At 26.5% G+C, this 24,051-nt stretch overlaps 2 protein-coding genes across 5 annotated transcripts; one reads left to right on the top strand and one right to left on the bottom strand.

The window, feature by feature from the left end:
* Positions 1-33: 33 nt before the first annotated feature.
* Positions 34-24,051, top strand: LOC127278670 (myogenesis-regulating glycosidase). 4 transcript variants are annotated; one of them, XM_051300484.1, is made up of 9 exons: positions 34-223; positions 6,376-6,635; positions 7,250-7,666; positions 7,789-7,868; positions 14,326-14,525; positions 15,732-15,862; positions 17,626-17,838; positions 17,936-18,046; positions 19,946-24,051. In XM_051300484.1, exons 1-9 carry the CDS (start codon positions 179-181, stop codon positions 21,846-21,848), a joined length of 3,360 nt encoding a protein of 1,119 aa, XP_051156441.1. In that variant the 5' UTR covers positions 34-178; the 3' UTR covers positions 21,849-24,051. The 4 variants fall into 4 exon arrangements, with proteins under 4 accessions (XP_051156441.1, XP_051156443.1, XP_051156442.1 ...); XM_051300486.1 differs by lacking the exons at positions 34-223; positions 6,376-6,635; positions 7,250-7,666; positions 7,789-7,868 and adding an exon at positions 14,866-14,993 and having other exon boundaries at positions 14,391-14,525; XM_051300485.1 differs by lacking the exons at positions 34-223; positions 6,376-6,635; positions 7,250-7,666; positions 7,789-7,868; positions 14,326-14,525 and adding an exon at positions 14,743-14,993.
* On the bottom strand, positions 7,887-13,888 carry LOC127278678 (nucleoside diphosphate kinase homolog 5-like). The gene is made up of 6 exons (XM_051300496.1): positions 13,826-13,888; positions 13,383-13,614; positions 10,497-10,895; positions 9,744-9,882; positions 8,341-8,429; positions 7,887-8,255 (listed from the first exon to the last, which is right to left on the bottom strand). The coding sequence occupies exons 2-6, from the start codon at positions 13,593-13,595 to the stop codon at positions 8,145-8,147; spliced, it is 951 nt and encodes a 316-aa protein (XP_051156453.1). The 5' UTR covers positions 13,596-13,614; positions 13,826-13,888; the 3' UTR covers positions 7,887-8,144.

Raw genomic sequence — 24,051 nt, 5'->3', positions numbered from 1 at the left:
GGTTACCAATATACAGTTTACATGATCAGTCTACAAGTACCTGTTCAAGAAGTTAGTTCTGATTTTCAAAATGGTCTTAATATAGTTTTCTTTTTTTTTTTTAATTTTTTAAATTTTTTCCTTCAAAACAAATCAAATAATCAACTTTTGGACCATCTTCTTGTAAATAAGTGAAAGAATGAATGGGACAAAGAAGAAAAAGAAGAAGCCATTAAAGGAGAAGGTAGGATTTTCCAAAATTTTTAAATGAAAATTGAAATTTTAAAAAATGATAAAATATTGTCAATAGTTGAAATTTTTGTTTTTGTAATAGTTTATATATTTAAAGATAGATTGAAAAATAATTAATAGAATTTTTTAACAAAGATTGAGATTATTTTTTTCATATTAAAATTCTTTTTTTTTAAATTTAACACGGTTAGTTAGTTAATCACAAGTTTTTACAACTAGTAAATTGCAACACGTGCTCCAAAAATGCAATTAAAATCCAAAGATTGTAAGTGATATTACGTCAAAGAAAATTAGTTCTGCTATTTGTAATTCTTTAGAACTAAATAACTGCGATTTCTTATATTATAAATTATAAAAAATTAAAAATATAAAAAACATATTCATTATATTTTTCTTCGGATATAAAAGTTGATAATTAAATTAAAAATAATAAAATTTATTTAATAATCTGAATATAGGTATTTAATTTAAATAACAATTAAACTTTATTGTTCTCTTCTTGAATCTATATTTTATATATTTTTTTTTAAATGAAAAACTTTCGTCCTTTCACTCTTCATAACTGTATATCTTATCGCATTACATTTAATCAGATTATGGAGTTAATAGACTTGAACTTGTCACAATTAACAGCAATACTTTTTCCAATTAAATTCGCATCAATCTATATAATATAAGATATAATGAACCAAATTCATAATATTTTGTTCTAAAAACTATGGTTCAAATTTTTTCTTTGCCTATCGAGTTTATAAAAAGACGAGTTAATAAGTTTTTTTCTAATATAAAAAGTGAGTCAGAGTTTGTTTTACGATACAGGGAATTTCTTGAAAATACTAGACCTTATTATGTTATCACGTGAAATAGAGATCGTGATGTTATGTAATAATTATTATCATCATCATTGAATATTTTAAATTCAATAAAATTATATATAATTTATAAATAAATATAAATATGTATATATAACTTGCATTAAATATCAACTTAAATGTTTGTATTTTTTTTTTTTTAGTATAACAAACATTTTTTTTTTGTACATAAAAGCAGTTTTTTTCAAAGATTTCAACATACAAGAAGAATTAATCTGTAACTGGTAAAATAAAATTAAATTACAGTGGCGTTGTCATATTTTTTGAATTCAAATTTCTGTATATAAATATACGTTATTATTAAAATTAAAACTAAATATCTATTTTTTAGTTTTCCATCTATTAAAATAAAAAAAGAGATTTTCAATTTTCTTGCAAATTAAAACTATGTTAGAAGCATTTTTTTTAAACATGAAGGTTGAATTTCAAATTTATGAGAAATAATTTTTTTTCGTTTACATGTAAATTGCTTCATGAACATTTTTGAGACCAAATATGGAATAAAATATTGAAAGCTTTCATTATATACTGAGTTATATTCAATCTGCAAATATCGCCTGTCACTACATTCTTATATGCAATATTATTTATTAATATAAATCGTATAATGGTTATATAAAATCGCATCAGTACTTTGCAATATCTGATTACCCATACTAGTAAAATATATTACATTACTATATCTTAAATTCTAATAAGGTCTTTGAAATTGATTAAATTACTATTTTTACTTGTACTACTTTTTTTCTTTTATTTTTTTCCTCTTACGTTACTAAACGTAATTTATTTTGTTCTATTTAACTTTCTATGAAATAATTTACTTTCTTTAAACAAATGGAATTTTTTTAATTCAACTACCCCCGTTGATGAAATATTTATTCAAATGCCAGTACAATAAAATGTTAACTCAGAAAGTTGTGCTATATTATTCTTTTGAAATTTTCGTGCAACATTTAATTCTTATTCAATTTTTTTTCTCCAATATAATGACAATTCAAGTTGAGTTCAATAAAATTTTTTATTTAACTTTTAGTTCAATGTAATATTTATTTAAATAATTATGCAATACAATTTTAATTTTAATTTTAATTAATTTAAAATATTAATTACTTTATATAACTTAATGAATAAAAAATGCACACAACTAATGGTACACGGAGAAAAAGAAAAAGTAATTTTTACTACTTTCAGAGTAAAACTGGACCAACTCGAAGTTTCTGCGCATCTCTGGCAATTTTTACTCCAAAAATAGTAAAATTTATTATTTCTGTAGTAAATTTTACTCTTTCCGTAGTAAGTTTTACTATTTCTAGAGTAAATTTTACTATTTTTGGAGTAAAAATTGCCAGAGATGCGCAGAAACTTCGAGTTGGTCCAGTTTTACTCTGAAAGTAGTAAAAGTTACTTTATAAAAGAAATCTTTTTTCTCCGTGTATATTTATGTTAAAAATTAATATTTATTATAATATTATGAATTTACTTCAAATTGATTCAAAACTTGGGGAAAATATTTCTAAAAAGTTGTACTTTGATAAAAAAAAAAGAAACAAGTCGATTTTTTTGGAAATAGTTACATTTTCTTTGACTCTTAATTAATCAAAGAATTGAAGTGTACTACATTTTATAACGCTTCTATACATTCAAATTAAATGGTAAAATTTTTTACAACCTCTTTTTTTGTTTTCTACAAAGCAATATCAATTAAATTTTAAGTATTGCGTTCAATTCAATGATTTTTGAACATTCAAATTGAAAAACAGAAATCTACACTATAATTCCTTTATCATTTAAATAGTGAAATTCAATACCAATAAAATTTTCAAAAACCGTTACAATTTCGTTGACTTTTAATGAATCAAAGAATTGAAGTATACTCCATTTTAACACTTCTATACACATACAAATTAAATGATAGAATTTTTTACAACTTTTTTTTGTTTTCTACAAAGCAATATCAATTTAATTTTAAACAAGTAGTAGGGGATAGTGTAAAGTTGTGCCTCGTGGGGAGTTGTGCCTCACATCTATATTTAACAGTTTTTAATTCTAATACGCACTCTCTATTTTTATTTTGCATTATTTATGAATAATTAGAATGTTTTATGCAATTTAAATATTGTTCTTTAATGAAATGAAACTTTTTACATCTGTATTCACTGTTAATGAAATTAATTACCTAGTTTAATTCAATTATTTCTAAAATAATTTTATTTTATCTAAATTATCTAAAATTAATTTTTTATTATCTTATCTATTACTTTATTTTATGTAAGTTATTTTACTTTTTCACATTTCATAATTTGAATAAAGAATATTCTAAACATGTCTTTTTCTTCAATTTTCAACAGTCGAGCACAACTCCTCACTGTTTTTGAAAAATCATAAAACCAGTATTTTCGAAAAACAAGAAAAATTTCTATTTCCGTTTTGAATTTCAATTAATCAATTATACCAAAAGTTTTGTTTGTACATGTACTAAAAGTTCTATGAATAGTAAAAAAAAAAAAAATTTATGTAACACTATTGATCAAAAAACAAAACCTGGAGTATACAACTCCCCACTCTCTCCTAATATTAATTATTATATTTTTAAAAAATAACTGAAACTTTTTTTTCTCTTGGAAAAACATTTTTAAATTGAATACATACTTTTAGAGTTAGATATCATTGAAATTAGGTCTGCCTTGAAAAAACCAGATTTTTAAAAATTGATAACTGGAAAATTTAATAAACAAGAAGGGGTGGACATTTATATTACATAAATGTGATGTTCATTTCACGAACATTATGAGGAAATATTTAGGAAATATTATTAATAAATATTAAAAAAAATAAATAAATATATTATTTTAGGAAATATTTAATTTACATTAAAAAAAAAAAATGTTTTAATACTTTTAATTTAATTTATTTCAATTTTGCATTTTCTGAAGAAGTTGTTGTTAATTCTTAAATTTTTATTTTTCTTAAGTTCTTTCGAATAATTTATTTCGAATTTATTTACGTTTTGTTGACGTTAAAAATAACGATTAATTTTATAAAAGATAAAATATATAGATCAATCAATTAGTTTCTTATGTAAGGAATGCAATTTTGCGTAAAATTTGTCATAACTCAAATTTTTGAAAATTTTTATTAAGAAACAAGAAAAAAATTTTTTAACAAAAACATAAAATTTAAATTTTTTGAAAAAATAAACATAATGATTTTATCTATAAATTTAGATAAAATACTCTCTAAATTTGAATCAGTGATAAGTATACCACTGGTACCAATCAGCGGATATACGCTGAAAAATCAGTGAAATTCCACTAATTCATCAGTGCATATAAGCTGATTAGAATCAGTGGTATACTTATAGCTGAGAATCAGCGAGATTCCGCTGATTCAAATTTAGAGAGTATGAACTTAATATAGGTTAAAAAATTCGTTTCAACGCAAAGAATACGTTTTTAAAATAAATAAAGTGAGAATTTATATAATAAAAAGCTTTTTTATCAAAAAATATATTTTTAACTTTTTGAAAAAATTGTCCCAAAAAAAATTGTGTGGATATTTTTTGGAAATCCTTGTGTAGAAGGTATTAGTAAGTAGAATTAGCATGCAAAATTTCAGGGAGATCCGTCAACATTTGTTTGAGATAATTTGTACACAAGAAGCGGTGGCACACACATACATCCGGACATTTGTTCCTTATGTCGAAATATAACTATATTAGTTAAAAATTTCTTAAAATAATTGATTTTAGGAAGTTCGAAAATTGTCATCACTATCTATAAAGCTTTCTACGAGGAAGCAAAAAACTAAAAAATACGTATAATACCTTTTTTTGCTGCAAAGAACGAAAAAAAATATATTTATCCGAATTTAAAATATTATATAAGTAAATCTCACGTGGAAATTGGAATCACCCATTTCTATAAATAAAATATGTGCTTCCCAACTAGTACATAATATTACGGTAATCTTACAGTAACACCGTCCGACAAAATTCAACTTTTTTTTTGACCCACAAAAAAATCCATCATTTTTGGAAAGTAGGACCCAAAAAAAATACCCGTGTCTAACAATTTTGCTAGATCAAGTCATTTGTGGTTTTTAGGGGTGAAAACAGCCCCTAAATAAAAAGTGACAAGATATCTTTTAAAAATTATTAATATTTTATAAAACTTGGTATCTGGGGGTTTTCGGGGTCGCTTTTTATTAATCTGGTGTTAGATTTTCAAAATTCAAAATGGCGGATTCAATATGGCGGTCAAAATTTTAAAAAGTTATTAAATTTTTTTTAAACCTTGGTATCTGGGAGTTTTTTGGGTCGCTGATGACGAATCTGATGTTAAATTTTCAAAATTCAAAATAACGGATATAAAATAAAAAATTAATAACTTTTTAAAAATTTGATCGCCATATTGGATCCGCCAATTTGAATTTTGAAAATCTTGACATCAGATTAATAATCAGTGACCCCAAAAACCCCCAGATACCAAGTTTTATAAAATATTAATAATTTTTAAAAGATATCTTGTCAATTTTCATTTAGGGGTTGTTTTCACCTCTAAAAACCACAAACGACTTGATCTAGCAAATCGGTCAGATACGGGTATTTTTTTTTTTGGTCCTAGTTTCCGAAAATGTTAAATTTTTTTGTGGATCAAAAATTGTGTCGTACGGTGTAATATTACAAATTGATTTAAGTTACTCATAAAGCATCACAATCATAAATATATTGTAAGTCAGTGTGGCTTGTTGGTAAAATTCAGGACTTGTGTGCCTTAAGTTCGGGGTTCGATTCCCTTGTTGGGTAAATTTTTTTCGTGAAATAATATTCTTCTAATATTACTGCAATATTCTCGTGTATTATTACGTGTCAATATTATGGTATAATATTACTGTAATATTACAGTAATAATGCCTTAATATTACCGTGTAATATTACAGTAACATTATCCGGTAATATTACCATGAGGCGGACATTTTAATATCACTGTAATGTTACCGGGTAATATTGCTGTAATATTACGTGCTACTTGGGATTGCAATTTAAAAAATTTGATATTTATAATTTTTTAAATCGTACGATACCATGGAATTTGTCCATATCGAATATTGGACGAAACTTTTTGTTTGTTTGAATGTTCTGGCTTGAGTATAGACTGTAGGGTCTTGATGATTGTAATGAGCCTTAATAATATCTCTCTACTCCTACACTTTATATCACTTTATATAGTCACTATATGGTCAGTGTAGTTTTGTCTCTTTTCAATCGGTACAGAAAGTGTTGCTCTCCATTGTCGATCCCTGGGATGTCAAAGTGGCCAGTGTCGATCCAATTCGTCTGCATGAACGACGAGGTATTTCCTTATCCGATATACCAACATCTACGAATACCGGAAGTCAAGTTTGGCCCTCATCCAATAGTCCTATCAAGATACCATCACCTTGGTACAAACCAGGAAGCAGTTCTTTTTGTTACAGTGATGCCAGAAAACCATTTGAATCACATTCAGCATGCGATTTGAAAAGTATTCCAAGGTATAAATTCATTTTTTTAAATTTATTAACAGTGTTTAAGGATATACTTATCAAATGACTGTACAATAGTACCTAATTATTATAAATTGAGAAAAAATCAATTTATAAATTTACCAGGAATTTAATTAAATAATTTGCGGGAAACAAATTTAATCATATTTTGAATGTAATCAAATGTTTTGGTAGTTGTAAATCCAAAGATGTTAAGATTCGTGAAAAAATGTGTTTTTGAAAAGAATTGAAAATTAAAAAGTTTATGCTCAACGTTTTATTTTATGTATATTTGTAGGTCGAATGAGAGACGAATTGAGATACAAATTGTAACATCGATCACGTACCACATTATGTGAAGGAGAACAATTGAGCGTCATTCTTGTCATTTGAAAATATTTTTAACTCTCGTTTCAATGAAAAACACAAATCTTGAAAGATTCATATCTTCAAAATATAATAATCTGTGTCATTAATTATTTTAAATGTCTTTAAAGTACAAAAGATTTTGTTTTTTTTTTTAAAAAGTCGTCAATTTTCTTATAAAATTTTTTTTTCTATTAGATTTTCAGTTTAGTCATCAAATCATCAATCGATTAAATAATTGATTTATTATCACACAGAGTAATCGTTGGACTGAATACGGGAGCATTCTCTTCGGATGGAACTTTTAAGCCGAATAAATCAATAAAGGATAATAAAAATACAAAAGTTGAAAGTAATTTTCCAATCGGATTTGAAGAGTTTATAAATGTTAATAATAACAATTCACCTACTGATACATCACGAGTACGCTTTGCAAACGGCAGAGAAACAAGTTCGAAATTAATAAATCCAACGGCACCTAAGCTCAATGATATTAGTGTAGGTCATCAAGAAAATTTTGCCAATTTTAAACCTCATTTTCCTCATAATATAACAATTACCGTTGAGGATTATTGTGATAATGAAAATTCTAACAATACAAAAAACAATGAACTAAAACCAGAAATCAAAAGCAATCGACTGAGATCTATTGTTCAAGAATTGGTGGAATCAAGGTAATATGGAGTAATAATTATCATGTGTTTTTTAAAAATTATAATATAAATTAAAAAATAGAAGAAATATTTTTTTGCATATTTTTTTTTTTACTATAAAATTACGAAATTTCTGTTCTTAGATACACACCATCATCACCACATTATAAACGTTCGAGAAGACTTCTGTCGTCTCAAACTCCATTCAAAATTGATCAAACAGGTAAGTTTATATAAATTTTATTTTTATTATTTATGGGTAACATTTTATTTTTCTGGAAAATGAATTATAAAAATGCTACCAAACTTTTCATATAAATAAATCGGTATACGTAAACTTCATTTATATTTAGAGTTTTTAAAATCATTTTCTAGAAAACTGAAATGATACACTCTTGTCCACTATCCGCTATATATTTAATACAAAAAATATGTTTTATTATTCATTTCTCACGGAGATAAATTTTTGTTTCTTAAATATTTTGGAAAAAATACTAAATTACGTGGGAATCATCATTAGTTCCGTGGACATTTTTGGCTTGTAAGGATTGTTCGTAAGGAGCCAATTTGCCAACCATAAAATCGGATCTTCCGGTTTCACTTTGCAACACTTTTATTAAAATTTTGTTTTGATAATTTAATAGTTTGTCGAATATAAATAATTTTTTTTGTTTATAAATTATTATTATTATTACCTCGCTTAAACCTTCTACTAGGACTGAATTAATTACTTCCCATAAATAATCGACAGCCATTTGCCCCTTGAGTATAGGTTCAACAATAACTGAAAATGAATATTTAATGTTCAATAAAAAAGTTATTGTATTATTACTAATATTTTTTTTTACTAATAACGGAGAATTTTAGGTTATATTTTGAAATTTTTAAGTAAAAATAAATCAACTTTCAATATAAAAATTATTAATAATTACACTGGCACACAAAAAAAATTGATAAACTGATGAGCTTTTGATCAGACCATGACTACTTTATTTTTTTGGAGTTGCTGAATGCGAATCTGAAGTCTATTTAACCCCATCACGTCAGGATTTTGAAATAACCTCAAGAAAACCAAAATTGGACCCAAAAATTTTAAAATCAAGAAAAATTTGGATCTATAAGGGTACACTCTCACCTCTTGGATGCCTGCCTGCCTGCAGGAGTTGTCATGGCAACGTGTAGGAGTAATAAAGATAGTAAATTCAAATTTTAATTTTCTTTCTCTTACTCCTGCACGTTGCCATGACAACTCCTGCAGGCAGGCAGCCACAAAGGTGTGAGTGCGCCCTAAGTCTTACCATGACTACTTTATGTTTTTGGGGTCGCTAAATGCGAATCTGAAGTCTGTTTAACCCCATCACGTCAGGGTTTTGAAATAACTTCAAAAAACTCCTAAATTTTAGTTTTTTTGAGGTTATGTCAAAGCCCTGACATGATGGGGTTAAATAGACTTCAGATTCGGATTCAGCGACTCCAAAAATATAAAGCAGTCATAGTGAGACAAAGAGATAAGAATTTTTCTTGATTTCGAAATTTTTGTGTCAAATTTTGCGTTTTTTTGAGGTTATTTCAATTTTTTTATTGTGTGCCAATGTAATATTTATGTCTTCGTTATATTCAAAAAAATGCAATAAAAACTTATTTCGATTTCATATAAATAAAAAAGGAACTTTTAATCAAGATAGAACTATCGCCCTCACAGGACCGAAACTTTCCTAAAGATTTATTTGAAATGTTCGGAATATTTAATTGCAATGTTTTAGTGAAAATTGTGTAAAGATTTAAATGTCATTTATTTAATCGGGACATTTAAATATTTACACAATTTTCACTAAAACATTGCAATGAAATATTCCGAACATTTCAAAATAAATCTTTAGGAATTCTTTAGGAAAGTTTCGGTGCTGTGGGGGCATAAACATAACCTATAATTCGTTTGCTTCTTTATATCTTTCTTCGGAGCGCGACACATATTTATATTTATTTATTATATTTATTTGTTACTTACTTTATTATTTATCTATTATTACCTATATTATGTTTTCTTATGTACTAATAAGTTTGTTGACATATTTATTAGAATAGAATATATTCTTACATTCGGGAAAGAAGAAGTGAATTTCTTTTTCTGCTTCCTCACGATTACTACTTCCATGAACAGCATTTTGAAATTCATCGTCATTTTTTCCAAATTGGGCCCGAATACTGTCAGGAAAATACAATTGGGCCTGTGTGACCTATGAGATAATTTTTATTTTTTAGCCATTCTAATATTATTTTTTCTTATAAAATTAATATCATTGATTCTAGATTTGATGATCAATTTTTATTCAAGTTACTTTTTTGGAAACACTACAATTATCATTACTAATAATATATATAATTATTTTATTCTAACGATAATCGTATAAATTAAAAAAAAAAAAAAACAATATCATTGAAAGTATAGCCATCAAGAATTGCAATTTAATTCGAAACCATTAACAATTTGGAAGTCATTTTCCAGAAGTATAAATAATTAAAACTATCATTGATTGGAACTATAAAGTTAGTCGAAATTATTATTAGTTAAAACTATAATTATTAATATTTGAAGAAAAAGAAAAAATATTTTTGAAAATACCATAAAGAAACAATCTTTCTAATGAACTATTAATAAATAATTTTTAATTTTACACTATACAATTTTTTATATAATACTGGTTCTTTTTGAAATTACAATTAACTACCATAACTGATATTACTTGAAATTAGTGGAAAATTAGATTCTTAAAAAAAAATTCGAGAATATTTTCAAGTATATATCAGTTATAAAGAAACAATATGATAACTCAAAGAATGAATCATTTGCCTCTTTTGGTCCCATTAACATTCTCCATTCATGAACGGCTTGATGCTTGGCTAATACCATCGCGACAATTGGTCCGGAAGACATATACGCAACGAGATGAGCAAAATTAATTTGCCCATAACTGTCAGAGTAGAACTCTGATGCTTGTTCTGGGCTCAGTTGCAACCATCTCGCTTGATACACCTCGAAATCTTCTTCATAAATTCTACGCTCAATATCCTTACGATAATTCACAGCATCCGGTTTTATAATTGCTAAAGTGCATTCTACATCCGGTATTTCTTCAAGTTCCTCATCTTTTTCATCCAATACACAAGGCTCACAAATAATTCGGGATTGTTCGTCTTCTTCTTCTTCATTTCTCATAAAATAATTTTCTATAGGGTCTACGCATTTATACTGTTTGTTGATAATTAATGATTATTTTAACAAATTCATTAATATTTCTTAAAATTAATTATGTCAAAAATTTTCCTTAATTCGAATTTTATAAGGTTAAATTTTGATTTAATGTGTAGAAAAGACATTTTTTAGAATTCTTATACTTTTTTTTAAATGAAAAAATTTTTTTTGGGAATTATAATAGAGAAAGGTATAAGAAACACCGTTCTTGTATACTTATTTTCTGTAATTTAGTACAAAAATGATAAAAATAAAGAAATAGTAAACTAATGTGTTGTTTCCTAGTTCATTCAGCGGCCACTAGCTCGTATTGACGCTGCTTACTCGACCACAGATATACTCACGTGAAGTCTGTATATTCGGGACGCATAATTATGTTCTAAAAATCATTAGTTAGAATTTTCATTTTATGGAATGAATTTTACAGAATTTTTATTGGGTAGAATTTGATTGCTTAGAATTTTCTTTCAGATGAATTTTCATTTGTTCGAATTATTATTTGATGTAATTTCCATATAACCGATTTTTCATACTAAAGAATTTTAACTTAACCGAAAAATCATTTAACAAAATTTCTAATTGATAGAATTTTCCAGAGATGGGTAAGTAACATACTTCATGTATGTTACCTAAGTTTGCTACGTATGATACATGTGTATACAACTTGTCCAGTTTGCTACACAACGTTTGTTACATTTCATGACGTAGGCACTCGTAATGGTCAGAAGCAAATATAACCTCAATCTAGTTGGTTCCCGCTATGTGTTTAGTCTTTGAATTTTTGTTTGATTCGTTTGATTATTATTGCTTTGTGGACATTTTTTTTAAAAATGAATCTAGGTGGAAGGCCTCTCAACATTAATGTCTGTATTGATGAATGATCAGTTAACATTTTATTATAAATTTTTTTTAAATAGAATTACTAAGAGTTTTTCTGGTAGGCGGCGAGTAATTCGGATTTAAAGTTTTGACAAACTTTTTAAAAAAATCGGATTCAACTACCGCGAATGGAATATTACATCCAAAAAAGAACATCCCTAGTTGAAGATCTCCTTTTGATAAATTCAATATCTTCGAAATTTCATCCGCTTCTTCCTGCTGTTTCTAAAAATCAAAAAGATCTATATTTAATTTTTCAGAAGCATTTTCGAGATTTTTTTGTAGGATTATAGAAATTCAAAGTAAAGAGTAAAGACATATAAAAACACTTATTAACTTAATAAAAATTATTAAACTGAAGTGCAATAAATTATTATTTAAAGAATATTTCATCTCTTTATATTTACCAGTAGATCTATTTACCTGAGTTGCCTGAGACATTATTATAATTTATCTGTTATGATGATGAGGCGAGTCCGAGTTGACATCCGAAAAGTGAGGTTATATTTATAATATGGTTTGCGACGTTTGCGACAATTTGTTACGTATACTACACATTTTAGGTATCATACGTAGCAAACCTTGAGTTTGCGACATTTACCCATCCCTGGTCAATTTTCATTTGTCCGAAATTTCACATGTCCAAACAAACAATCGACAGTAAGGTTTCGGCGCGATTTTTAAAATCAACCAATCAAAAATTATCCATAAAATTGTGATTGGTTGATTTTAAAAATCGCGCCGAAACCTTACTATCGATTGTTTGTTTGGACATTTGAAATTTCGGACAAATGAAAATTCTATCAATTAGAAATTTTGTTAAATGATTTTTCGGTTAAGTTAAAATTCTTTAGTATGAAAAATCGGTTATATGGAAATTACATCAAATAATAATTCGAACAAATGAAAATTCATCTGAAAGAAAATTCTAAGCAATCAAATTCTACCCAATAAAAATTCTTTAAAATGCCTATTATACGAAATAAAAATTCGAGCAAATAAAAATTGTGACAAATAAAAATTCTGTGATGTGAATTTTCGATTATATATCTGTTATATAGAAAATGGTTTTTAAGAAAATTCTGTAAAATACTAATTCGAACAATTAAAAATTCGGCTCAAAACTAAATATGATAATTAAAATTCCATAAAATGTAAATTCTAACTAATGATTTTTAGAACATAATATAATCATACGTCCCGTATATTCGTCGTCATGTTTCTTATCATTTTCGTTTAATAAGACTTCTTGACCTTAAATTTTTAATAATTTAACGCAAAATTATTTCTTTTTAAGATAACAATGAGGTTTATTGTACCTTTTTCTATCATCCCTCAAAATTTTACCCCAAAATCTTTCTGATTTTAGAGAAAGTTTGGTTATGATAAAAAAAAAAAAATTTTTTCATACTAGGTTTAAGCCCACGTAGCACGTAATATATTACGTTTAAGTTTTATATTATGTCAAATTCTTTAGATTTTACATGAATTTTCATTTAAGAGAAATTTTTATATAATTCAAGCTTATTAAATAAATAAAATAAAATTTGTTGAAAAATGTATAATTTTAAAAATAAAACTAATAATTATTAGAGAATTATTTACAGTATTTGTAGAAGTGCTTGAGCCAGAGGAGCTTGATTGTGGATCATTTGTGTTATAATAAATTAATGAGGGTTCCGATTGTGATATTCTATCTTTGCAGACAACAATTTTTTTTTCTAAAATATCATTTTCCATTGTATCTTCCATACATTTTTCAAACGATTCATTTTCCAATGATTTTAATTTTTCTATTTCTTCTGAATCGTCAGACATTCTAGATAAAATGAAAGAACTGAAAAATTGATAAAAAAAAATTTATTTTTAAAAAGTGCTTCAAATGTATGGTAATAATTGTATATTATATAAATAGAAGATGAAAACAATTTTTTTTTAATACTTTAATAATAATAATCGGAAAATCTGAAACAAAATTTTTTATTTCTGAAATGATTGACCATTTATGAAATAGATGAACTATTTTTTTCGAACAATTCATAACTTACTAGGTTTGAAAAGGAAATTATAAAGTTACACAAAATAGAAGGTTAATATTTACAAAAGTCAACATGTTTAATGAAGTTTGCTATTTTTTTGACTTCAATTATTTTTAATCGGTAAACAATTGTAAGTCTTTTGATCTTTTATCATATCTTTTATCAAATCACTTGTAAATTACAGTGATTAAACTTGCATCTTGAGTTCTTGGTGTTTAAATAAAAGATTAGCTGAATACACAATTTGATTACATTTTTGCAATTAAAGTATGCAAACTTTGATTTCAAAAAATTTTTTTTACTTATTGTTATTTCAATCCCACAAAAACTGTATTGTATTGACAATAATTATAATTAATGAATTAAATTAATTTGTTATAATATAGTAATTAAATTATTAATTTGATTAATAATTTTTAAATTACTAATTACTAAAAAAAAATTTGCTACTTTTAGTATAAAGATAATATTTAATTTTTAATGATGAAATTTAGTTTAATAATTTACAGACGAAAACGTTCCATTAACTCCATTCAACGAAATTGAAATAATTCCATTGAATTCAAGAACAGAAGAAAAAAGTGAAAATTCTTCAAATTCACCATCCACAACGGAAATTATAGGTCTCGGATCAAAAATTCGGAAAACTAGTATATCTATGCCAAGTAAATTAGATGACATGGATGATCTCCGAATTAATGATCAGAAGGTAATTTATTAGAATTATTTAATTCATTAAAATGAATAAATTAATTAATTTATAAAACTATGTTATAATTATAAAAATTAATTATTAATATAGATTTTCTTTTATTTTTATCCGACGAATGATTAAAATTTCCAATAATACCAATATATTTGAAAATTTTCTGTTATGAATCAGACAGACAATATAATAAAATAATATAATATGATAAGTTATTATTATATATATGTGTTTAGCGTAAATTATACGAAATGACTCACGTGTCTATTATAGTTATTTGTGAAAAATTAATTTAGGAATACTCCTACGAATTAATTTTTTATACTTTATTTTATTTGCAAAGGTAGTTTTTATATTTTTCTAACAAAAATGAATAAGGATCATAAAAAGGATCATAAATACAGTTCTATTTATTCACTGGAACGTATGTTTTTGAATCAGGGAAATTATAAATTATATACGATACAAGAGGTCAGTCAGTAATAATATTTTTTCAAAACTTTAAAAATATTTATTATTTTTATTTATTTAATTTTTAATAATTGTCACTTTAATAAATTAAAAATTATTCTTTTCACTTTGTTTAATGAAAATAATCAAACATTGATAAAGAAATTTTTTTTTAATTTTCTAGTTAAATAATTTATTGCTGCATTTTCGATTTTCTAATTATTTTATTATGGTTTATAATAAATAAAATCAAGTAAGAATATAAATTAAAGAATTAACACTTGGTTTTGACATTTGAGTAAATCAAATCTATATATTAAATTGCAGAAAACTTGATTTGCACGTGATAACGTTATTATATAACAAATTTAATCACCAAATGGATGTGTCGTGTAAAAAGTGAATTGTCCTTAATTCAGTTAGTAGGAAAATTTTACAGACGACAGTTTTGTGCAAAATCTTTATTATAAAGTGGAAATTTTAAAGATATTTTTTTAAAAGGAATTTTTCTAATTTTTAAAACATTGAATTAATATCATGAAACATACACAAAATTCTTTAAATTTTAAACAAAAAGTTTTATTAAAGGTTGTATATGTAATATTCTATCATTTAATAATTAAATTATAAAAATTAAATATTTTCAAAATTTTATCTCTTTTATAATTATTTTCAATTATTAGGTATTATTTTTATTATAGTTATTATTTAAATAGTACAATTTTTATGATTTTTAACAGTTTTTTCTGCACTTTTTAGGGAGTTCCTTCTAAATTTTCGAGACCAGAAAGTGATAGCAGTACAACTTTTAGTAACAGTGGATCAACACCAAACGGAAGTGAATTGTGTTCAGAAACTGAAGATGAAGAAAATGATGAAAAATTTTCAAAGTAAGCAAAAAATTTCAAGCAATTCAAAGACAATGGGTTAATAAAACGTTATTTTAAAATAAAAACAAAAAAATTATTTAAAACATAATTTTAAAAATAATTATTTAAATAATTTATAGGTAATTTATACCTATATGTATTTAAATTTATAAACCGCTACAAAATTTAAAATTGAAGTAATATATTATCAAAAAATTACCATTATTTTTGCAATATTAGAATATTTTGAGACTACTCTCTAAATTTGAATTAGTAGTATTCTACTAATGAAAGAGTTTTGACTCTTTTTTAGTAGAAAACTACTAATTCATGGAGTAAATCGTATTTTTTACTATTTTAAATTAGTAAGCCGATTTACTCCATGAATTAGTAGTTTTTTACTAAAAAAGAGTCAAAACTGTTACTAATTCAATTGGTAAACGACTCTTTCATTAGTAGAAAACTACTAATTCAGATTTAGAGAGTAATGTTATGCAAATTCAGGTGCTGTGTGAAAATTAATTAATTAAATTAATTAGGTACTATTAAATTAATTTTTATTCACTTTAAATACATTTTTGAAAAAAAAAATAAAAAATTGTGTAACAATATTTGAAGTTTAAAAATGTATTGCTAGTTTCCGTATCATTGTCTGTTACACTATCTGCAATAAGGGCCAATTATTTCGTTTGTAATATAATTGAAGCTCAAGTTCCTATATATTAGAACGATCTGTTACTATCATTATTTTTCGAGGTTCTCACTGTGATATATCAAAGTGTGAGTGGTTCTCAATCAAAATCTTCTTTTTTTTCCGCTTTTTTCGGTTAATGTAAACTCGACTTTTTAAAAACATGTTTAAAGTTCAAGTCGCGGTAGAGTTGTGGAAATATTTATTTTTTCCAATATACTACCGTGTGAGAGATGAATGCCAGTCGCGTTCAGGGTCTTCACGAGTGAACGTCACCACAATTTCTTTCGGTATCGCTTCAGGGTTATCGAATGTTTTTTTTTCATTACTATAAATCCAATGCGATCAGTTGAAATTCAATATTTTTAATTATATCTGTTATCTTTGAACGAGTCTAGGGTAAAAATTCTGTTAAAAGATGCAAAAAAAATATTTCTATTTGTATATTTTTCTATAATTTAATTAATTAATTGATCTATTAATATTGTTTGTAAATTATGTTTTGTAAAAGAAATATATTTTTCAATTTCATAAATCTTAAATATAAAACATTTATTATTGTTTCATAATAGAGTTTATAAAATAGTTTTTCAATTATTGGTTAATAATTTCCAAATTATTGTCGAGTGAGAATGATTCCAAGGTATGACGTCGGGAGTGCGGTATCTCTGCAAAGGTACATTGACAAAAAAAAGAAAGTTATTTTTACATTTATTATATATTTCAACTTTATTAAATTTTTTTTAAAAATAACTTTAATTGTAAATGATTAAATTAATAATTAAATTTTTTATTTTCACGATTTTTTTAAATTGTTTTTTATCATTTATTGTGATTTGTATTTGAATTTACAATATTAAAAAAGATTCTTATCTCTAATTAATTCACGATGTGGAATATATGTATATTCAGTGTCCAAATACTTTCACCGAAAATTGTTTTTTTTCGGGTTTTACTCAAAACAAGATTATATATTTATAGAATGACAAAAAATATTTAAAATAATAATTATATAAAAATAAAATAATAAACAAAACAGGAATATTAATTAACTAACCTTGTACGTAATAAAAGAAAAAAACCATCTTTTCAGAATTCCCGTGCAACCTCCCCCCAGACGAAAATCAACGTCACCAGCGTCAAATCAGAAATTAGAAAATGATAATTTAAATCCTCCTGGAGCACCAAGTCCTCATTCTACAATAACTAGTGTAAATAGTATTCAAAGTTTGTTAAAGGAGAAATTTCAGTTGTCGTTGCCTCAAGCACTGAGAAACAATAAACAACGGCAAAATGCGGACTACAGGTAAGAAGATGAAAAAATATTGAAATTATAATAATTTAAAAATATAAAAAAAAAAGTAGAAAAAAATCATTAATATTTCTTTTATTTTTTCCTTTAGACTCCGAGCATTTGTTGGTATGCTCTTTCTTTGCATTGTTTTTCTTGTTGGATTTGCATACGCCTACTATAACACACATGTTCTTCAAAGGGCCTATTTCGATAGATTCAGGTAATTCAAATTCTTCTAACTAATAATTATTAGTTTCTATTATAATTATTATAAAGAAATTTTAACGAAAGGAGTTTTATCCAAATTACAATCAAGAACTTATAAAATTCTTAAAAATCTAAATGACAATGATTTTCTTAAGCACAAATATCATAATAATCAGTTAACTATGACTAATACCTCTTTGGCAAAATTTTATGGTTTACCAAAAATCCATAAAGACAATGCACCTCTTCGTCCTATTATTTCACTCAAAAATAGTCCAACTCACTTTTTGGTTAAAATCATATACGAAGAGTTAAAACTGTAATTCCTTTACCAAAATCTCATGTAAACAATAGTTTCAAGTTAAAAGAAAAAATTGAAGAATATTACTGTACCACAAGATTTTGTTTCACTTTCTCTGGACGTTAGTTTACTTTTTACTAACATTCCATGCGATTTAGTTATACAGAGCCTCGATAGAAGACACAATATCATTCACAATAAATGTAAGATTCCTTTTGCTGATATTATTAATTGTACTAAATTTCTGTTTGATAATACTTATTTTGTTTTTGATGAAAAAATTTATCAACAAATTTACGGCACTCTGATGGATTCATCAATATCACCATTTTCTGCGGATATTGTGATGGATAACTTAGAATCTGATTGTTTGAATTTACTCAAAAATAATTTTAATTTTGCATATATTTTATTTTAGATATGTGGACGACACTCTTTTGTGTGTCCATAAAGATCAAGTTGAACTTTTCATATATACTTTTAATTCCTTTAATATATTAATTTGATATTCACTTATGAACTAGAGGTGGATAAAAAATTAATTTCTCATAAAAAACAATGATCAACTTATCACTAATTGGTACCAAACATCCGTTTCGTCTTATAGGTTAATAAATTATTTTTCATCTCATCCAATATAACAAAAGAAGAACATTGTTTACAATTTATATGACAAGACTATATTATTGTCTCATGAGTCCTTTCATATTGAAAATATTAAACGAATTTATAAAATTTTGCAGAACAACGATTATTCTTTAGAATTTATACAAAAAAGTATTAAAAACCAAAAACATTCATTAATTCAAAAAAAAATAGATAAAAAACAAACTAATAATGTCGTTAATATTTATCAATATCTACCTAAAGTCTGTATTCCTTTTAATGATATTTATTATTAATTATCTAATATAAAAAAAAATTTACTATCAATTCCTGTTGTGGAAAAATGCTTAAGTTCTGTAATAAAATTGAAAGGACTTGATGAATTGTAATAACTGCCCAGCCACGTATATTGATGAATCGAAACGTACTTTGAAAAAAAGAATTGGTGAACATAAAAACAAAAATCTCGACTCTGTAGTGAATAAACATACAATTGAATATAATCTTTCTTTTAATTTTGACTATGCAGAAATTTTAGATTATGAAACTTATAAAAAACGATTAATTACTGAGATGATTCACATTAAATGCAATAGTTTTTTTTTTAGTCAGTTTGACTAATCACTTCTATTAATATGTTTGTGATTTGTAAATTGAAATATTTTATATTTTTGTTGTATTTTGTTTATTTATTTGATTTTATTTATTTATTGATTTTAATTAGGTAAAAATTTATATTTTATTTAATGTTATAACTTTGATTCTAAATTTGTGTTGTATTTATTTAAATATATTTTTTTATTAAAGTGACCTGATGATGATGATGAACTAGACCACCGAAACGTTGTCTAAATTTTAAAAAAGTGAAAGATTGTTTTTTCTTTTATCTTTATGTATTCCAAAAAATTGAAAAACTAATTTATTAATAATTATTAGATAATTCGCTCATGACTATTCTAAATACTAAATTTTAATAACATGATTGAGTGACTTTTCATCTTACAGGTTCAACAACAATGAAAGATTGATGCACATTTACAATCGAGCTGGATCAGAAATCATAGCAGCCCGACTAGGTCTAGGAATTTCGTCAGAAAGTGGAGTATTCGAATGTTTACCCCAGCATCAGAAACGAAAATCCGTATGTCTCGAGTGGTTGGATCAAACTCGACTCTATTTATCTCATGGTGAGCGCGATTCAATGGATTGTTACAAATTCATTTGGCAAAGTCTCAGTCCTTCATTCAACCCCAAGGATTGCTTTGACTGGTCACACAATCGTGGACATTGGTATGGAGGTGGACAAATTCAAAATATGGCGTATCCACTCGAACAAGGAAAACTTGAGTTGAGTCCCTTCATAACTGGTGACATTCAAAAACATCCTTTTGGTAATGTTCTCAAACGATATTTTCTCAATTCAAAAGGTGCCACAATTCTTGTCGATCCAGACACACCACTCTATGTCTCGATCAATGCCAATCGAACCAAAGAATTTTGCCTTCAAGCCAAATACGATAATTTCGCTTACATTAATCATCCCACTCCACTACCGTCCTTAAGCTATTCGATATGCGCCACTGATAATATGAAAAATCTTCATTCAACAATGGCGGAAAAAACTCTCTGGGATGGTTTAACGCCCGATGAATTACATGCCGTTCATGCACTTCTCACTGAACCAGTTTGGCAAATATCACCCACGAATGAAGCTGCAATTTACAATTACACTGAGGATGTGATTCTCCTTGGTTTTCTACGACAAGGACACGTTTTACTCAGTGAAGAATGGCAAACGCATCCTGGTGATTTTGTTCTTGATGAGACTCGATTTCCCTCAATGGAGGAGACAATCAATATAATGCATCGAAGAGGCTTTCGTATTGTCTTCTCAATACAACCGTTCATCTCCACAGAGTCACAAAATTTTCAGGATGCTGTAACAAATCGTCTTTTGATTTCCGAGAGAGGCAGTGATCCCAGAATACCAGCATTGACAAGATACAAAAATATTAGCAGCGCTGGTGTTCTTGACATTACCAACAATAAAACTCTTCCTTGGCTAATGAGTAAACTTGAGAATCTCATTTCTAAATATCATGTGGATTCCTTTTATTTAGATATGGGAACTGCTCATGATATGCCCCAATATTACAAATGTGAATATCCCTTGACAAATCCTGATCACTACAAAACAATATTCAGCAAAGCAATTTTAAATTCAGTGCCGGTAATTGGTGTCTCAGGGGCAATTTCCAGACCCAGAGCTCCAGTTTTTGTTTCCTTGCCACCATTTCCATCGTCTTGGAAGGCAATAAAAACGGTTATTCCAACAATTTTAAGTTACGGAATGATTGGCTATCCTTTCATCATGCCTGGAGCTGTCGGTGGTGATGTTGCTCTACCAATGTCCGACAATAATCCTGATAATGATTTTGAAGTCAGTTTACCAGATAAAGAACTTTATGTCAGATGGCTGCAATTATCAACCTTTTTGCCCGTGATTAGATTTACCCATTTGCCAAGTAAATATGCGGATTCTGAGGTTCTCGATATGGCACGTCAACTGACAATTCTACGTCAAAAGACTGTTACGCCGCTGCTGAAAAAATATGCAAATAATACTTTAGACACTGGTCTACCAATAATAAGACCATTGTGGATGCTGGATCCAACTGATCCGGCTTGTCACGTTGTCGTTGATGAATTCTCAGTTGGCGAAGAATTGATAGTTGCTCCTATTTTGTACTCGGGAAGTCGACAGAGAGAAGTCTATTTACCAGCTGGTGTTTGGAGAGATGGTATTGATGGAAGTCTCAGAAAGGGTTCCAGATGGATACACAATTATAAAGTGAGAGACGTTCAGATTGCCTATTTTGTCAAAATGCCCGACAATACCAGATTTTGATTCCGTATCTAAGAGAATTAATTACGTTCTAGATGATCTCATTTCTAGAAACGGGGTTTAATTCTAAATTTCTATTCAATGAAAACTCCAGTTCAGGAATAGGAGTTCTAAAAAAAAGTTCAATTATTTACAAATGGAATTCCTAAAAGAGGAATATAATTCTTGAATAAGAGTGCCATTTTAAAAGTGTAATTTAAAAAAAAAGAGAGTACAATTTTAATAGAGGTGTGTAATTTTACGAGATAAATTTACAAAACAAATTCCAATTTTAAAATAATGTTTTGAAAGAAAATTTTAGTTTTTTTAAAAAAAGAGATATAATCTCTAAGAGAAGAAGAATCTTCTAAGAGAAAATTTTAATCTTTAAATTATTATTATTTATTTCTTTAAAAAATAAATTACATTCTTTTGAAACACAGGCCGACAAAATTTTGGCCTACTTTCGAACCAAGAACCAGACTATATTTTTCCAAATCTTTTTGACGTGCTGAATCTGAATATGACCTCAGAATTGAACCAGCACGTCAGGTTTTCGAAATATTGTAACCTAAAAGTGCAAAAAAAAGACGTTTTTTTACCATATTTGAGGTTATGTAACATCAAGAGATAATGTTTTAATCACCCTTTAAAATGCATTTTGAAACTTTAAACAATCTTTATTCGGCTTATTTGAGTTATCGACATTTGAATTTTTGAAGTATTACACAGGCCAACAAAATTTGATTCAATTTACTTTCAAAGAATCAGGTAAACACTTTTCCGAAGGTTTGAATTGACCTCAGAATTGACCATGCACGTCAGATTTTTGAGTTATTTTAACCTTAAAGTGCAAAAAAAACCCGTTTTTTAACTACATTTGTGGACATGCAACATCAAGAGACTATTTTTTTTTCCAAAAGGTCAATATTGCATCTGAAAGTGCTATTCTTCCCCTTTAAAACCTATTTTGAAAATTTTAAAAATCTTTATCTGCCACTGAGTAATCGTTCATTTAATTTTTTGAGTATGGCAAATTCTTCGAAATTTAAAAAAATCGTCCGCCATATTAAATCCACTATTCTGAATTTTGAAAATCTGCCATCGAATTCGTGTTCAGCGAGACCAAAAACCCTCGAGTAACAAATTACAAGCAAATGCAACCGATTTTTAAAAAATCGTCATATTGTATCTGCCATTTTGAATTTTAAAAATTTGACATCGAATTCGTGTTCAGTTATACCGAAAATCTGCTGAACTATTTGAAATTTAGATGTTTGTTATTTCTGTATTATCAAAATTTTATCTGTTCCTATTCAATTTTGGAATATCGAAGAATTCGCCATACTCAGAAAATTGAATGAACTCAGAGAAAAATGAAGATTTTTAAATTTTCAAAATATGTTTTAAAGAGGAAGAATAGCACTTTCAGATACAATATACACCTTTTGGAAAAAAATTGTCTCTTGATGTTGCATGTCCTCAAATGCAGTTAAAAAAAGGGATTTTTTTGCACATTATAAGGTTAGAATATCTCGAAAACTTGACGTGCAGGGTCAATTCGGAGGCTGGATTCGGATTCATTGCACGTCGAAAACCTTCGAAAAAGTATTGTCAGATTCTTGGAAAGTAAATCTTGTCGGCCTGTGTTATCTGATACTACTCATTGTCAGTTTACGGATATTGAAACATTTACCAAACTCGAAAAAATCAAATGACGACACTAACTCAGAGCCAAATAAAGATTTTTTAAAGTTTCAAAATGTATTTTAAAGAGTACGAATAGTACTTTTTCTTTAAAAAAAAAATTATCTCTTGATGTTACATGCTCTCAAGTTAGAATATCTCAAAAACCTTACGTGGTCAATTCTTAGGTCAGATTTGGATTCAGCACGTCAAAATGCTTCGAAAAAGTATAGTCTGGTTCTTGGACAAAATTTTCTTGGCCTGTGTAATTAGTTAATAAAAAAATCTTATCGAAAGATAATAATTCGAGAAGAAGTGGTAAAAAAAAACCAACTTGAAATTAATTTCTAATGTCATATAAGAAGACGAGACACAAAAATATTTTGTGATCTCGATTCTAACCAAGTGAGAACCTTATAGTGTGATATTTACATTTTAGTGCATTTATTCATTACATTAATATTAAAAGCATTATTTTCATTTGTAATTATAAGTAACCATAAGGAGATTATGGAAATAAAAATTTATGAATATATTATAA

The sequence above is a fragment of the Leptopilina boulardi genome, unplaced genomic scaffold (genome assembly GCF_019393585.1).
Source record: "Leptopilina boulardi isolate dan_hultmark-lab unplaced genomic scaffold, ZJU_Lbou_2.1 LbouV2_210, whole genome shotgun sequence".
NCBI lineage: Eukaryota > Metazoa > Arthropoda > Insecta > Hymenoptera > Figitidae > Leptopilina > Leptopilina boulardi.
The sequence above is the reverse complement of the archived record's forward strand: the minus strand, read 5'-3'. Positions and strand labels throughout refer to the sequence as shown.